The sequence below is a fragment of the Rhipicephalus microplus genome, chromosome 1, assembly GCF_043290135.1.
Source record: "Rhipicephalus microplus isolate Deutch F79 chromosome 1, USDA_Rmic, whole genome shotgun sequence".
Taxonomy (NCBI): domain Eukaryota; kingdom Metazoa; phylum Arthropoda; class Arachnida; order Ixodida; family Ixodidae; genus Rhipicephalus; species Rhipicephalus microplus.
In genome coordinates, this window is record NC_134700.1 from 5,477,800 (window position 1) to 5,496,216 (window position 18,417).

The 18,417-nt window shown below is 45.5% G+C and overlaps 1 protein-coding gene across 4 annotated transcripts in view; it reads right to left on the reverse strand.

The window, feature by feature from the left end:
- The window catches only part of LOC119178215 (RNA-binding motif, single-stranded-interacting protein 1), a 300,933-nt gene that overhangs the window by 250,302 nt on the left and 32,214 nt on the right, over window positions 1-18,417 (reverse strand). For all 4 annotated transcript variants that reach the window (XM_037429409.2, XM_037429408.2, XM_037429407.2 and 1 more), the window contains exon 3: window positions 3,362-3,670. In XM_037429409.2, coding sequence (XP_037285306.1) covers window positions 3,362-3,670 — 309 coding nt within the window. The remainder of the gene's footprint in view (window positions 1-3,361; window positions 3,671-18,417) is intronic.

Sequence of the window (18,417 nt, forward strand, 5' to 3'; positions counted from 1 at the left end):
GCGATGGTGTTTGTTGACACATGCATCGCGTGAGACATTAAGCACAAGAAAACAACCACCTACCATGCTCAGTCAAACCCCATGGAGCGAGTAAATAGCAACATCAAGCAGATGCTTGTTGCGTTCTCTGAGAGGCATAGGGACTGGGATACCTACCTTCCAGAGATCAGTTTTGCATTGCTATCTAACATGAATCGATCGACTGGGTATGCGCCTTCTCCTCTGAACCTGGGGAGAGAACTGCCGAATCTGACGGAAACCATACTTGCGGATCGCAGTGGAGTGCCAGTGGCGACATCAGCACGCGCTGTATACGTAACACAGCTGTGCGAGAAGGTGGCGGAAGCTTTACATAAGGCTCAGTATAATCTCAGCACTGCTAAGAGAACAGCAAAAGGCGCAGTACGACCGCAGGCATCGGAATGTATGCTACAAAGTAGGCGATCTGGTGCTGCGGCGCCATTATGTTCTCAGCGATGCTAGTAAACAGTTTGCTGCCTCGCTGGCACCGAAATGGTCCGGGCCGTACCGAGTGTGAGAGAAAGTTTTTTCGCTCGTTTATCGGCTCGCGAACATGAAAGCCAAACCGAGCGGCGAATTGGCGCACGTATGTGACTTGAGACGCTACGTGGCACGGGAGGAGCATGAGGACTACGGCCTGTCCCCCTCCAAGCCGTGCGCGGCGGGTTATATCCCCCGACACCGAGTGAGGAGCCCAGAACTGCGTTACTTCTTGCGTAAAAGGCGGAGACAACTATGGACAATAGGCCGCGTTTGAAAAGTTCGACACGGGGTGCAAGGGTTCACGCGCAATACATGTGCGATTGTTAAACTGTTCTTTTTTCTGTGTCAACTTTCATCGAGCAGATGGAGAGCCGAAAGGGAAAGAGGTGCCGCCAGAACAGCTCGAAGAGGAAATGGCTCCTCTCGCCAGATCACCCCCAACGTCATCACTTCCAACTTACCCCATCGCCCTCCCCATCGGGCCTTTACGCAAGAGGCGCCATGGTGACTAGCCGCCAGCCCAGCCAAGAGAGCCAGCTGCCTTGAAGCCACTGTCACGACGACAAGCCTACCAAGTCAACCCACGGTTCTTCAGGCACCCCTTGGCCTCTGCTACCTTGAGGCCATGGCGTTGGCACGCCGAAGATGAGACTTCCGAGCCTGCCAGACCAGCGGAGCTAAGAGCCGATGCAGCAGCCCAGACCATGCTGGAGAGGGTAGCCTGAGCCAGGACCGTCACAGGACCGAACAGGACCGTCACAACTGGCAACTCTCAGTCGCCACCAGCACCCTGAGTGGCGGGGGACAACGGGAAGCAGTCCGGGCCAGAGTGATACCGGCACAGGATTCAGGGCAGCAGTAACGGCGGCAAAAGCGACAGCAGTGGCTGTAGCGGCGTAGGAGGTGACAGCGATGGCGATGACTGGCCAAGACGCAAGTGGGCCCGGCAGCAGTGGTGGTGGCTACTTTGGATGCAGCGGCGACAAGTGAGGGCACCGGCTGCACCTACGACAGAGGGCCAACTGCAGGAGGGCACGAATTGGGACCCACCGTCCTAGCCTTCCTCGATGATGAATAACAAAATATCCTCATGTTGCAGTCTATGTCGTACAAAGGCCTTCTTAAGGGGAGGGGGGAGGATGTGGGGGAACACGTGCGCCCCGTCTCCTTTTTCCTTTCTACGGCAGCGCGAAAGCCGTGTTGTGGGCACGGCCGGCGCTCGCAATTCCCCCCTTTCCTGGCACGCGGAACGGGTTTCCCCTCCCTCAGCGAGAAAAGGTATTATTCTCATCAAGGAAAGGGAAACTGGGTCAGTGGACAAATCTAGCGTGCGGACGGCCGCACGCTCTCTCTAACACCGGCCAGGAACCAAGGAGGTCGGACCCGCGAACCCCCCTGCGAGCCTACGATGTCAACGACCAAGGAGTAAGCGTCTACCCTTGTTTTCTATACTTTATCCTCGCGACATTTGCGCGCTATTGCTAATGCCTAGCAATAAAGTGTCGCTATGTTGACCTCGCCAGATGCCCTATTCGCCCGAACCCGTGTAGCTGCAGTGAGATGAGCTATGGATAAAGGACGTCAATCGTGCACGGTACGACTGTGTGTGGCTGGAGCATTAGTTAGGCTTCTGCGTCAGCCGTACATAGGACGGAGCCACCTACAAGCTTACAGCCAAAAACAGATCACAGAGCAGCTCCCAAGCCAGTCCTGCCTCGTCTTCATCCTCTTCATGTGCCTACTGATAGAATGTTTCAATATGCAGAAAATGAAAGTAATGTACAACAACCTCGGAAGAGAACAGTGCTTCGAGATGCAGTGCACTTGAAGTTGTAAAAGAGGATGCCTACTAATGAGAGGACCAAACCACAAAATTGAAGCAACAGGAAGAATAAGAATGGGGTGGAGCACGTTCAGCAAGCCCTCTCAAATCATGACAGGTAGATTGCCACTGCAGGTGGGCAACGTGGCCCCCATTTCTCACTGAAATTAACGCAACTTGGAAAAGTTTGAGGCTAGTTCGGCATTTTGGAGCAGTGCGGTGCAATTTCAGCAAATTTCTTTGTTTTGGCACAGCTGTTGCATGCCTGCGTATAGCATAACCAGGGGCACGATTATCGTTGTGTCCACCTTGTGGACTGCCCACTTCGGCCTCCATAGATTTGTCGGAGCTCAGCGATTGTCCACCCCCAACCCACCCCTGTCCACCTTTCCGGTTCATCGTCCACAACCTCCATTAAACCTCACGAAGCTGTCACAACTCTCAACACAAATGAGAGGCATGGAGTTTGTCTAATCGTAACGAATGCTGCCCCCCAAGATCTGCTAGAAGGACTGACATCTTAGAGGCCGTGCATGAAATCAAATCACGTTTGTCTTCGAATATGGTTTGACATGGCGGCTTGCCTTATGTACCTAAAAGGTTGGCTCGCATTCTCTGCTTCGTTCTCAAACAGCTGAACTCTCATACCCGAGTTTAGAATTGTCAAGTTTGATTCAGTGTCCTGTACATTTTGCTTTTGCTCACTTTCTCTAACGCTGGGCTATGCTGATGGGTTCGATGTGGTCAAAAGCGCCATGACGTCATGCCTCACAGCTTTTTCAAGCAACTAAATGCATTCCGCTAAAGTGGACATGGCCACTAGATGGAGAGATCAAGAATACCCCCCTGCTGTAGCATAATGAGCTTGTGCTTGCATCAAAGCAAATTTTTATTCTACTTCTCCAAGCACTTCGTTCATAATGCTAGGTGCGGAGCGTTTCGAGGACCCAGGCAAGCAAGGGAGCGAAAATAACAGAGGAAAATAGAAATAAATAGAAAAAATTGAGAACAAAAAGGAAACAAGGAATGGGGTACCTGGCAAAGCCGACCCCCCGAGACTGTGCACTGTTGTCGCGCAGGATGCGGGTGGAGATGACGGCGCCATGCGCCTGCAGCAGCTGTTCCAGGTCCTGCTCGGCCATGTAGAGGGGCAGGTTGGCCATGTACAGGTTGGTGGGGTCCTGCTCCTGCTGCTTGGCCATCTGTGCCTGGACCCCCTGTGCCTGCAGGGCCTTCACCGCCTTCTCGGCGGCCAGGGGCGACTCAAAGTCCACAAAGCCATAGCCCTTGCACTTGTTCGTGTCTTTGTCCAAAATAGCCTTGGTCGAGATTATGTTGCCGTAACTGCAAACCGTCAACATCTTGCAGTTAGAGAACATAAATTTCTGCTCCAATTTTAGAATACCATTCATGAATCCTTTGGTGGCGATTGACCACCCTAAACAACCTGTTGTACCCAATGTTTGCCCGTATCAGTGCATGGCATCAATCACCTGTGCATTGACTCCTCATTTCGCAGCCACAATTGTACACAGATAAAGCAATTCGCAATCCTAGGCTTGCTGCAGCCCTCTTCCCTCACAACCACACATTTAGAACAGCCCATGTCAACAAACTGCACACACAGTAGTGTAATACACAGCAAATTATGAAGAAAACTAACTGGATAGTTAGAACTGCCGGGACAAGTTCTGTCACCATATTTGGAGGCAGGACCGAGTGTGCAAGCATCACAGTGCAGGGGTCAAAGCACCTTCATTGTAACTGTGGGCACACACTTCGTTTTCAATCGGAGCGAAGTTATGGGGAGGCATAGGATCCCACTTACTCGCGAAGTTATTGAAGCTGAATTGATATTCGATTAGCTAACTTGTGTTCTTTTCACACAATTACAATTCTGGTCTTGGAGTACAACTAGCCTGATATCATATGCCACCCTTCTAATCTAGCTGGGCTATCCATGAATTGTGACTGCAGTGCCGTCCCGTGGCCGTCAAAGCAGACAGTTAGAAGTCAGAGCAGAACCAAACGCTCTCCTACGCCGCAATCAGCCCTCACTCTTCACAGTTTTTGGGCAATGCAGTGCAAGTCAATTGGTGCTTTGCTGGGTTGACAGGATCATCAGTTCAAGGGCAAACTGAGTTACATAGTATATTATCGTAAACAGAACTAGCGGCCCAGCAGCGCTCTGCGTACTTTGTAGGATCAAGATAAGATGCAGAGTAGCTGAACCACAGTGTCTGTAGAAAAAACGATGCTTTGTAAATGCTGTAGCGACCTATTGTTATGTCAGTGTTTCTTTCAAAAAGCAACATAAAAACATCACAAGAGGCTGTAGTGAATGAGAGAGAAGTGGTGGCCAGTGATCGTGCTGTCATCGTCGCCACTTTATAGGATGAAGTGAAAGAAGAAATGAGGCTATGGTGTTCTTTCTGGCTGAAAGCGCAGAGCGTTCTCTTAGTCGCCTGTGCCTCGAGCAGCACAAACAGTGCGGGTAGAGACTGTGATCACAATGAGCGATGATGCCGCGAATATTTCAAGCTAAGCACTTCGCAAGGCTCAGGGACTGTAAATTGCCGTGGCACAAAGCCACAACAAAGAAGCATGCCGCGTGGCCACTCCCCGCAATGTTCACAGCGAGTGGCCATGGAGCCACTGACAATTGCAAGTGCTCAGAGTATTTTGCAAGTACAGTCAAATCTCGTTATATATAGTGAGTTCAGATAAATGAATTTACTTTAAAATTCTCCTCCAAATGTGCATTGGTGTAATGTAAAAATATTTCACTACAAGGAATTTCCAAATAAAGAATATTTCAGAATAACTTGTAGAATTTTATACTCCTTATATCTCCACAACACTTCAAAATGAAAAATTGCAATTTTTAAAAGTTACTTGCAGATGTGAAAATAATGCCACAATAAAATATTGCCACAATGAAAATAATGCCACGTCACCATTATGAGGCTTGCGTGTTCGTCTATATGCCCATCCTACTCAAGTGTGCAATGGCCCGATCGCCATCATCATTGCCTGGTACTTATTTTGCGCATCAGGATTTGCCCCATTGCCTTTGTTTTTGTCGGGCAGCTTTACTCGCGTGCTTGTTACATGGCTGTTTTCTACACTTTTCGTTCGTCGCTGAACTTTCAAGACGAGCCCCATTGCCTTTGTTTTTGTCGGGCAGCTTTACTCGCGTGCTTGTTACATGGCTGTTTTCTACACTTTTAGTTCGTCGCTGAACTTTCAAGACGAGCTCCAGAAACTGCACTAAACGAATGTTACGACAGTGAAAAATGCAACACAAGTGAAAAATAGAATAGAGTCGCTGATGATTGTCGTACATGCTTCATTAATGGTCGAATAGTACATACAGTGCATTCACTAAGCATTTACACGAGCTTAGCTGAAGACTCATCACATACATACTTGTCATAATAAGGAAACAGCGACGAGTGCAAATGACATTGAAACAGCACGCGCGAGCCAACGTGAAGAATTAGAGAATGAAACATAGCGAAAAACAAGAGATGGGGTCTCAATCGCAAACATCGGTGTTAATTTACGAGGGTAAGGTTTTCAACTGAAGTGAGAGTTTCAAAAGAAGAGTGCGAATACTCCTAAAATTTTGTGTCATCACAACGAATAGCAAAATCTATATCTATCGAAAAATCTAGAGTGTCTTTTTGGGACTCACGTAAACAGATGCAACGGCGCAGCTGGCTGCCACGAAAGCGCGGTTCAAGGCTTTGCTCTCGACTAGATCCTTTGGACAGGCACGCCAAGATGCTTCTAGCTTTTTTGACGTTTGTACTGCCTTTAATCAGCTGCTGCATTAGCCACATGCTCTCGGAGCTCGTAGATTGTTATTGAGCCACCGCGACCGTTAAGTGGGGGCGCATGCATCAAGCAACCCTATGCAATCGTGGTTTGGATCGCGATGGCCGTGCACTGGCTTTCAAAACTAAGTCGTTTTATGCTATCTATGACTGCATCTGCAGCGGTTTTGTCCACAAAGTTTGCGAAAAGGAGCGTTGATTTGATTGGTCGAGCGTTGGACGCGCACACATACACTTTCGAAGTTCTGTCAGTAACATCGTCGCCATACATGATCGTGTGAAAAACAACCGGTTTCGTTTAGAGCGGTTGTGGCAACAACTAACACACCTACTGTAGAAGACAGGGCGTGCATTGGTTGCAAGCGTACTTCTGAAACTTTCAGCACACTGTTCTCAGACTCTGATGATGTTACGGGGAATAAAGTATACACTGGCAAGCAAATGCGTACTGGCGAATATACTGGCAAGCTAATGCGTACAACGCTGCTGCAGTCCGAGCACGGTTACGTTCAGCACTTCGTCGTCGTCATCCTCAGGCATCTACTCAGCCCGTGACAATATGAAATAAAGTTTATCCTCTCTCAGCCTTCGTTCGACAGTTTCAGTAATAAAGATAATACCCCCCTTCGCATTCAAAAAGGTGTTCAAAACATTTCAATTTTGGCCCAAGGACACAGTAGAATTGGGCTGGGGAATTTTATGAATTCGTATCGATCTGCCGCAGTATTGCATCACTGAGATTCTACTGTACATTTAGATGAACGCCTCTTAAATTCATTTATAACAACATGGAGTGGTTCACAAAAAGCTTGGGAGCAGATTGACCTGCATTTTTGTCAATACACCGAGATAATGAACAGAAATTTCGATTTCTAGTAGATTTTCATGACAACCGTATAAACGGAAGAAACGGTCAAAATCCGGGAGTCTCCTGGGCAATCCGGGAGACTTCACTGGTAAGCAGTGCGTTATAAGGATACACACGCTTAAAAGTTCGTTTTTCAGCAGTCGAGCTGCCTACACCTGGATAGATCGTGCTCATCCTCAACGTGATGTGGTTCCTTTTCTGCGCTTATTAGAGCATAACACATTCGCAAATGTATAAACCCTTTTCACGAACGGCCGCTACCAGGGCACAGTAGCATGCTACAAACAGAAAGTGCTCCTGAGAAACTTCCGGCGGCCTTGTCGCTCCATGTGACAATTGGCGTTTCATGTTTGCTGCTCGCCGAGAAATGCTTTGCGCGCTTGCGCAAACATAACGAGGTCAATGCTGTGTTTTGTGCCTGGAAGCAGCCAGCAGTCTGGCCTCAATGTCATTTCGCAAGTTGGAACATTAAGGTTTCCCAGAGAACGCAAAAGATTGGATTGCAGCCGTGCGGAAAGATAACTGGGTGCCTACAAAGAGCTCCTAGATTTGTTCAGCTCATTTCATACAAGGGGAGCATTTTTGTCACTTACCGTGCATTTTGAAAGAAAATATGCCGGCCGGGTTGTGTTCTGCAAGAATTGTCCGCAAAACCGTCGACACTAAGAGCTGGGCGCGGACTTCTGGGTTTGTGTACGCTTGCTTCATATCTCCACAAGACGCAAGCGATGTGCCATAATTTTGGAAGCTCTGCTTCCATGCTAGAGTGCTTGTAACCATGCTAGAGTAGGGTATTGTTGCTAGTACTTAATGCCAGTGCCACAAGGCCACTGTCGATTGAGCCCAATCCAGATAAGCATCTTCGCATGTGCCATACTCCACTCCATAGCTTGCACAATCGGAGCCAATCTCAACTTGTAAAGATTTAATTACCATCGAAAGTATGTCGCGTGACAACCGTATCACATGCTCAATGCATTGACTTAACACAATGAGAGCTGGCTGCGATGGTTGGAGGGATACGAATTGTTTTGGTGCTGCGTATGTTAACGCGACAGCATTAAAGAGCTCATTTCACAGAAATTACACTGTCGGTGCCAACGTCACTGGTTGTGAGCAAGAAATAGAGCATCTTTGTGTGAATGAAAATTTGAGAAGATGCAAATTAAATAAATAATAAAAAGATCTCAATCCGAGAGGGGATAAAACCCTTGTTGTTTGCGTGGCAAGCGGGTGTTCTACCCTACAGCCACGCTTGTGCTTGTGAATACAGTGGAAACAACTTCCTGTACTTGAGAATGCAGTGATAGTAATTTTCCTGCTTTTACAAACACAAGCGTAGCCACCGTCACTGGTATCCATAACCACTATCAAGAAAAAATTGGTAAACAAGAAACACCAAGGACACAATGGGATTCGAACCTGGGTCCCCTTTGTGCCAGCCCGGCATTCTACACTCAAACCTCGTTATAACGTAATGAGATATAACAAAATAATGGATATATAATGAATATAGAGAAGTAAATCGAATGCTCCTTGAAAGCTTCATTGAGAACCGCACATCTTATATCTCGTTGTAACGAAGTAAAATTAACCAGTAAGTGAATATAATGAACTAAACTAGTCTCTCAAATAGTCGATAAAAAAATAAAACTGACCGTTGTGTGTTAAGTATATCGTTTTCTGCAAAGTATGATGCTCGTTCGGCGCAGCTCTTTCAAAACTCCCACGCCGTACCTTACAGCCCCGCCACGCGCGGCCGAGAGAGCCGTCCTCCTCACACAGCTAGAGGAGAGGATTGATGAAGCGCTCAGCGGGTCACATGACCGAGAAGTGGCACCGCGGTACAAAGCGATTTCCCTCTCACTTAAGAACACACGATAGGAAAGCTTCCGAAGACTCACATTTATTCACAAATCAGAGGATTTTCATCATTAATTGAAGCAATCAATGATGCGCGTCTGCACACGTTTGCCTTACAGCAAGTCGATCAATTTCGCACACAGTTTGTAACGCATAGTAGCGCACGGCTAAGTCCAACGCCAACACTTTGTAAAGACGACGGCATTGACTGCGTTTCAGTTGCTATCCTATTCACCGAGAAAGGAAGAGTGTCTCCACGCGGAGAGAAGCAGATCGGCGTTAGAATCAATTCTCCGCGACATCTTTCTTTCTTTTTTTTTTTTCCTCTTTTTCCGGGCGCGGCATTGAAAGGAGAAGGGTTTTTACGGACAGAGATGAAAAAGGGAAAAGCGTGGCACAGAAGAGATGCAGATCAGCATTTGAGAAAGAGCAAACAATCCGCCACAGTCTTTCTTTTCCTTTTCTTTTTTTCCTTTTTCGCGCGCAGCCTTGAGAGGTGCCACCGCGAGATCGGGCATGGTTCTGAGAGTATTTTCGGAGCGTGTTGTGCTCGAATTACCCATTGCAAGTGCTTGCGCGTACGAATTACAGGGTGTTTTCGCCCATTAGAATACACATAGCTTTGACGGGACCACAGCGCGAGTCCAAAGTAAGCGTGTTCAAATGAATGAGCTTCGACTGTGTTTATTTTTTGTCGCACGCGTGGTTGTGTAGCAATACATCGGGCAGCGAGGCAGTTTCCTTCTTTGCATGCTTATAAGTGTGCGCCCATCTGAGAATACATTGGTCAAACTGTTTTAATCGATATGACGAAATATAATGAATAAAAGGAAATAATTGTGACTCCCCTTCAACTTAGTTGTAATGAGGTTTGAGTGTACCACTGAGCCATGCCAGTGCTTGGAGCTCCTTTTCAAACTGGCCTTAGGCAGTTTTGACGTCGGGAAAGGAATCGCGCTATTATAAGTGATAAAGCGTTCTAGAAAAGCAAAAAAGCAACCAAGCATCACATAATGTTAATTGTGCAGCGTGTGCGTCGTCGAATGCTCAAACCCTTTACAAAAGCTTTATCTTGTTCACCTATTAATTGTCTTGCATACTCACTTTGGAGGATCGTGATGATTATAAAATGTTCTGGTATAATTATTCATCATAGTCAGCTGCTATACAAAAAATCTTGCACAAAATTTGTTGCAAATGTGCAGGAGGTGCCACACTTTTCCGAAGAATGATGAAGGATGGCATAGTGAATTCCTGCCTACTACACAATGTTTTATAACGTAGTGGGTACCCTGCAAGTGTGCTTGCAGCAGCTACCCAAAGAGTGTTAAAAAAGCCACCCACATTTTCCTACAAGGGGAACTTGAGGAAATGTTGCATAATTGGGCATGGTTTGAGAATGCTTAATTTGTCTTTATTATTATTTATTGAATGAAGGAGAAGCGTTGCTTTGGAGAAGTGATGGGACGCTGATGTGCGATCTAGTGCCTCCATATACAGGGTGGTCAGTGAACAGTTCTGCAGCACGAGCAGTCTGTTTTTACTAGCAGATGCTGCCTGCGTCGTGGGCTTTGCGAGGCGAAAGAGGGGGGAGGGGAGTGACCAATAGCACAAGACGCAAGCAAGCGGCATGAACCGTGAGCATTCACAGTGGGGTTGCCGACGCTGAGGCCGGATTCGAGATAGGCGCAACTATGAAATGGTCCGCTTTCTAAAGGCTCTGAATAGCTGCTCTTCCAGCTTTCCCTGTGATAGTATTGCGCGCTCTGCACAGGCCTGGTGATTTTTTTCATATTTAACCCCACTACAATGAAGACTGGCAGAGCATAGAAAAAATTTCATTGAAACAAAAAGTTTGTAGTACACTAAAACACACGTACCACGTTTACTTTGTTATGTAAAATAATTAGTTATAAACATACATTTGTAGCAATATACCAAGGAAAGAGCAATTTTCCATTTGCTTTGTTATAACTGATGGTTACTGGCCGGACTTATAGGCATTAAGAAAGCACATTTTAGGTGCCAAAAACAGGCAGGCAAAATACAGTTTTAGGTCCCCAAAATTGTAAATATCGGCACGAAATTTTTACAAAAAATCAAATTTTCGAACAAATATACGCAAGTGACAGGAAAGCGAGAAGAAATGTTTTGGTATATGGTGGCCCAAAGGGGCCAATGTTCTAACATAGTCATGCACTTTTTTACCGCACATTTTTCAGGACATGGCCTCTTCTTTCTGTGTTCAGCAATTAAGTGTCCACCGTCGCATAAACATGCTGGTAGGTCTCTTTTCAGCATGGCTGATAAACGCAACACAGTAACAAATAGCTAGACCGCTAATAGACCAAATGGGGTTGTAGGCCTCGTATTAACAGCAACTAATCCTACAGGGTCAATTTCTTTTTTGTCTGTGAACATCTTAAATGGCCCCACACCATGTTTGAGCATTTCGAGCAGGCAAGAGAAATACATGCAATAAGCGCTTACGATCTCATCTGCCAAGACTGGCAACCCTCCACACCCTAGAAAAATGTGATACGCCAGACTGAACGTCGCTTGGGTTTCATCTCATCAGTGCACGCCCTAACATGGTGGAGGTGACACACAACAAGGAATGGTTCAGCGAACATTAAAGTGGTATGTTACACTGTGAGAATCGGTCAAGGCAAAGTCCACAACTTTTGCAATCTGTTGCTAGAATGAAAGTATGAAGGTTGATAGAAATATTAAAACAAAACTAAATCTGTGTGCTTTATTCATTTAATTTCATAATGAGCGAAATATAGACTATGCTGCCTCCATTTCATTCGCTTTCTGTTCTCGCCGGTCTAGTGGTGCATCGTATCGTCGTAAAATACAGAATTGATGCTAGCCTCTCTAAATGATCAAGCATAGAGGGTTCCACACCACAGTGCGGGTGTGCTTGTGAAGTCGTTTGCTCTTCTTGGCACACGTGTTTCCTGCATAAGCCGCATTTAGGGTTCACAACTGTTGAGCAGTAGGTGGCATTGTGCTTGCGAGCTTTCATTACCCCATCATCATTATCATGGTTAGCGCGGTAGTCACGGCAATGACGTCTGGTGGCAAGCCTGGGTAGCAGCATGAAAGATAAGCGGTGTTCTTTGGTGCTTGGGGGGTTGGCGCGAACGGTTGTTTTTTGCGGCGAATCAAGCGTCGGCGGCGTCGCCTTGTGTTTGTTTTTATGTTGTTAAGTGTTGTGAAATATTTTATAAGGTTGTTTTAGCATGTAGATCACAAGTGATGTATTGATTCGGCTGGCGATATCGTCGTTCTAGAAGCAATTGAATAAATGTGTGTTTGGTTTGGTCCAACCGTGTCTGCTGTGTCCGTTCACTCCGAGAGCACATGCTTTTTTGAGACCTCACAACAGAAACAGGCAGTACAGAGGGAACGCCGAAACGACAACGCCATTTGCTTGCACGACCTGGCTTTGGCATTTCATGTAAACGTAAACCTGCGAGGGCATGACGTGCTGATGCGTATGCGTTGTGCGACTTCCCGGCTACGAGTTGCTTCATTATCGAAGAGGGCAGGGAAGGATTTAGGCTTGCGAAGTCTACACAGGGCGAGTGGCAGATGTTTCAAGCTCACGTACCAGCAGATTGTAATGAATTAAAAACAAAGCTTTTCACTGGGCACAGAACAACTTCCAGTGTCTAACTAAAATTTCCTATATGACCTGAGGATAATGAAGAATCAAGATTTATTGGGCTCAACATTGCTGGTAGTGCACACAGGCACAAGATGGGTAATTCCCCAGTTACGGGAACCGTATGTCTGGCCCTTGTCCGTCAGTGCAGGGTGAGTCGGTAGGACGGGGCTGGATAACAAAAGCTCCCATCACTCAAGGGGTTAGGGGGAAGAGAAAGAAGAGGGGGGGTTAGTTCTGTGCACTCTGCCAAGATGTGCGACAGGGTGTCATTTTCCCTTTTGCAAATCAGACAGAGCGTGTCATGTTCCACAGGGTACATGCAGTTTAGCTGTACGAAATGCGCAAGTGATCCCGCTTGCACTTCACGCAATTTAGTCTGCTGTTTCTAGTCAGTTTAGGGTCTGGTTCTGGTAGTCTGCACTTCCGCTCTCAGTACATCTTGGTTATGTCCTGAAAGCAGGTAACCTTGTGCAGTAGCTCTTCTGGCTTATGCTCGGCCCGGATCGATATTTCTCGGAACTGAAAAACAAAACAGAAACCACGTGGACATCTCTATAAACCACGTGGACATCTCTTTGTCTTTTTCGCCTACATTCTATTTTGCCCTGATGACACTCCACCATTTTGCATTTGTTCTCCATCGTTCTGTGGTTGCACAGGTGCACCTCCTGTTCCCTAAGCGTTCAAGCAGAGGCCGATGAGATGCTGAGCAGATGCGATGCAGATGAATACACGTGTAGAGGCTTATCAGCCTTCCTATTGGCTAAGGAGCTTTGTAGCCTTGGCAGTGCAAAAAGAAACTTCTGAGATGAAGAACAGGTTGCACACTATAGCGTTCTGAAAGCTCAATTTTGCTCTGTAACAAGAATACCCGTCTCCAGCTCTACTCGAAAGAAAATGTTGAGATTAAATACTGTTCATATAGGCTCCAATTTTTTAAATATGCATTAATGGGCACTTACAGAAATTTAGGCCTAAAGACGAGGGCGGAAGCGGGCTTCAGTCTTTTGGAGCAGCTTTGAAAGCAAGAATAACGCTCTTTTGGAGTAGCTTTGCAGCAGTAAAAGGGGCGTTTTGGAGCACAAAAATTTGGTTTTCGAGCAGATTTTTTGGGTCACACATCACTGTTAATTAGAATTTTCAAAAAACTTTACTTTCTCATCAACACAAAAAAACTCAGTGGTTTTTACTAAGCATTTAATGCTGATCAAGTGGCTAGACTTATCCCAAATTGAAACGTATAGATATTAAACCTAACAACATTAAAGTTTAAAGCACAGTAACTCAAAGAAAAAACATAAGCGGCGGTCTGACCGGCTACTCAGACGATTAAAAAAATTAATGTTAAAATGCTGCAATGTTCAAAATGTGATTAAAGGACTGCATATAACATGAACAGCAGCTCAAGACTAGACATGAACTAATATGATAAAAGTTATCTTCATACTAAACCAATAGGGCTCTATAAAAATAAATGTAAAAAAACTTATGTTCAGGTCATTTAAGTGCCACCGCCAACATGAGAACCACGAAGAAATTTAAATGGGCTCACCACAACACTTCTAGGCAATTAATTGATTTTTTTTTATTAGCAAAGAAACTACATAGGCACGCGACGGGTTTTTACCATCACCGCCATGTTCCACATAAACTAAAAGTTGGTGACATTTCCCGCGCAACATACGTTCTACCCGCGCATAAATTTGCGCAAGTTCGGGTGATGAGCGCTGCACAAGCAAAGATTAAACGAGGTGGCCGATCTCCGCACGCGATACTATCCCACTGGTTGTTAGACCTGTTAGAATTATGGAAAGTTATCAATGATACTCGAATCAAACTTGGAAAACATGCAGATTATGACGTTATCTTCATAACCATCCCTAATACTCAAAATCAGGATGCTCTGGATAATGCTTTTTTTCGTCATTTTGGGACGACAGTGAAGCATGGCAAACTTCAAAAAGACTAGTCACGACCTTTTCAAGTTAGAAACAGCCTGGTCATTTTACATATGCAAATGATGGTATAAGTCTAGTAAGTAGTATATAGTTTAAATACATTGGTGTAACTATTGCCCCAAGTTTAAAATGGCATATGCAGACAGAAACAATCTGCAACAAGGTCTTCGAAAGCTATGGTGTCTTCCAAAAAAGATTGCTGATTGACGGTGCGTGCATGAGGCTTTGGTCAGACTCGAATATGCGTTGGCTGTTTGGTCGCTTCAGCACAACACGAGATAACTATGTTAGAATCCATTCCGAAAAAGCAATAGTGTTTATATTTCGTCGCTATGACCAGCGCACTCCCCTATTTTGCATGCGTTTGTTTTATCGCTGCAGCGCCCCTCAAACACCAGCACACTTTAAATGGTGTCATGCTCCTGCATAAATATGATAGTTCATACTGGCTCAAGTGTTCTAGCACCCATATCCTTAGTTGCATTTTCTTCACAGTGTACCTGGTCATTTCATCCTCTAAATAGTGTGCCTGTTAGCTAAATTCAGAATTGTTCTCGTTTTATTTTCATTGCTTTTCACTTTCTCAGAACGTGCATTTTTTAATGAGCTTGATGATATCTTTTCAGACCTGGTGCAGAGCAATTGGCAAAAAGAAATGCGTAAACACGTATTTAACTAAATTGTTTTTTTTTTCAAGGTGCCGAACATTTGTAGCTGAACTTACTATGTTTCGACAACTGAAACAGCAGTGTTTGTAAAAAATAAATAACATTACGACATGCTGCTATTACATTAACTACTTCGCCATTACGGTGATACAGATTTTTATCAACATTGCAAACAATGCAGGGACAAGTTTCTACCCCACCAACTCATTTATCATGAGTCTACCCCCCCCCCTCTCCCGCGCCGCCGCCGATGGTGGAAACATCGACGCACTGCCGCCGCCAATTTTGGTACTGGTGCACAAGTCTAGCCTGGAAGAGCCTTTGCTTGAAAGGCAATACGTGCCAAAGAAGCAAGAGAAGAAAAGAACGAATTATGGTTCTTTCGTGCTGTAAAGCTGATAGGTCACAGAAACTTGACCTAACGGTAGTTGGCAAATTTCAAAAGCCTTTGTGTTTCCAGCGCAATGGTGCATCTATTGCACAAACAAAAAGGAGTGAATGACGGTGGCTCTATTTGAAAAATTTCTGTTACTCCTTAACAGTAGGATGGCCAGCAAGAATCAGAAGATTGTTCCGATTCCTGACCAGTGTGCCGCCTCCCAGACGCAAGTGACACTCCAAAACGTCAAACTGGTCTTTTTGCCTGCAAACACAAAGATGTACTTGCAACTAATTGACACTGGGATGATGAAACATGTCAAGCATCACTTGAAGGACCTTTGCACCTACTTGCCATAATTGACAGAAAAGACAAAAGCGGTCAGCAAATGAGTCTCCTGAACGTGATTCATTTTATCATTATTGCTTGGGATTGAGTGATGCCCACTATCGTTAAGAGCTTCTTTGGTAAATGCAGTCCCTTCAGGATTCCCAAAGAGCTGCCTTCAGAGCCGGAAGAGCTTATTCAGGGTTGGAAATATCTGATGCTGAGCGTACAGCTGACGACTTCTGCACGGCATATGATATCCTCACCCCTTGTGGGGCACGCACGGTGGATGATATTGTCGAGAACGCCACACGTGAGGTTGCTGATTCCAGCGATGATGGCAAAGACATAGACGAGGGCAACAGCAATGGACCTCCATTGGCGGCTGAAAGGTTGCACGCGCTTGATGTCCTGAGGCGTGCTATGGCCGCTGATGAAATCAGTGACGACACGTGCATGCATTCTTACGGTTTTGCTTTACTATGAACTTCAGAATGCAGAAAACGGACAACGCATCACGCCCAGGTTCGTTATAAGCGGGCTCCGATTTCGACTAATATGAATATTTTTGTGACCGGGTGAGATTGGTATCATCAGGATTCTACTGTATACAGTAACAAAACTCTTAAACTTAACAAGCCTGAACTTGCGTATGAACAAGTTGAGATGTTTGAAAGATGGTGCAGGGAACGTGTATCAACTTTTAAGGAGCGTCAAGCGGGTGGCCACGTTGGACCTGCTTCAACAATGTGATTACAGTTCATGCAAGGCCTTCAAGATGTGTATCCAGAAACGGATCAATGGGGACAGCATTCAATGCAGCAAAATACATTTTGTCTTTTTCATTTGTGTTGCATAAACAGTTGCATAACGTTGCATAAACAGACGTTGCATAAACAGTAAACGGGCAGCGCGCTTCTCGCAGAGTTCCAGCCAATTGCAGGCACTTGGAAGTGGACACACCCACTAAGTGATGACCGCGAGCATACTTCCCCAGTATGTCAGAAGTTCAATGAACTGAGGAACTGAGTTTCAGCTTTGGATTGTCTGCAGCTCAAAGCAAGCCAGTGGCAAAAGTAGGGCAGTCTCATTACCATCGCGATTGAGCAATGGCACCCCTTGGTTAGTATTAGTAAACAGCGGCGGTTCTGGTGGTGCCAACATGTGTACTTATTTTACACGCGAAACATTTATTTGCGAACCGCAGGCACTTTGAGTGTCTATCTATCGAGCGGACTACAACTGGGTGCTCTCGTTATCAACCTGTCAACTTGAGATGAACTAAAATTATGAGAGGGTAAGATGGTTTGACGAATATGACCTGCTGGTCACAACATGAATAATGTCCCAATCTCGTCCCAATGGTCGTCAAACCCTTTCCGCCAGACAAGCGGCACATACCAGCGGGCAGCTATGGGCCACCGGTATGCAGGTATGTGCCGCAGGTGATTGATAGTTTATATGTACCCAGGAATGCAGACAACAGACATATGTAACTTTAACAAGTGAGCGTTAAAAAAAGCTGAAATCGGCAGCATTGACCCGCGAAAGCAAAGACTACATGTCAGCAGGGCATCTACCAATTTGCTTTTTCGAAATCCCCTGACTTGTCCAGGTTTTCTATGACGATTTGAAGCAAATTCCATGATCCTTACCTCTGCTTGAAAAACTATGTGCATTGGAAACAGACCCTCACACGATAAAAAAAATCTGGTCCTCCTATAAAATAAGTCAATAAATGCACCACAAATGCTCTGAATGTTCTGAGCACGTGCAGTAAATATGATCAAATATGTATATCTGGCCAAAATGAAACCTCTGAGTGAGAGAGTAAGCAAGCTGGCTGTTTAATGTTTGGAAGAACCAGAAAACAAACACACAAGTTAAAATTAACTGCAACTAAAAGGTTAAAGGAGCCCACGCCAATCCCACAAAGCAGTCAATGCTGCTAAAAAACAAAGAAGTGGCACTATCTCGTGGCATCTTTCAAAAAAGTAGAATGCCGGGGCTTGGTCAGTTCCGCCACTGGAATATATTCTAGTTTACTATAATGGTTACAGCCCAGGCCGCTTAGAATGTGGATTGGATTAGATTGAGCTGCATTTACTGACTTGAATATTTAGGCTGCAAATTGGATTGCATCTGATGCTACATGGATTGCAGTATTTACTATTGATTTGCATCCCCACTTAAATTGCACACCTCCAGTATATACATTTCAGGAAAAAAAAAACACTACTACTCGCGTATTCTGTGCACCTTGCACTGAACAATGACTAACAATGTCGCAAGAACGGAGCCTTACTGCATAATTTTCTTTCTTTCATTCTTTTCTCTTCCACGACGAGCACATGCATGTTAACGTTTTATTTCTCTGGGCTCCGACGCTTGAAGTTCAACAAAGTCCTCAGATGCCTGCAATGAAAGCTAGGGGTAGCGTTTAAAGCGATGAGGTTTGAACATGTGCAAGCAAGAAGGAATCTGTCAGGACGCAACAGCTTCCTCGATTCCAT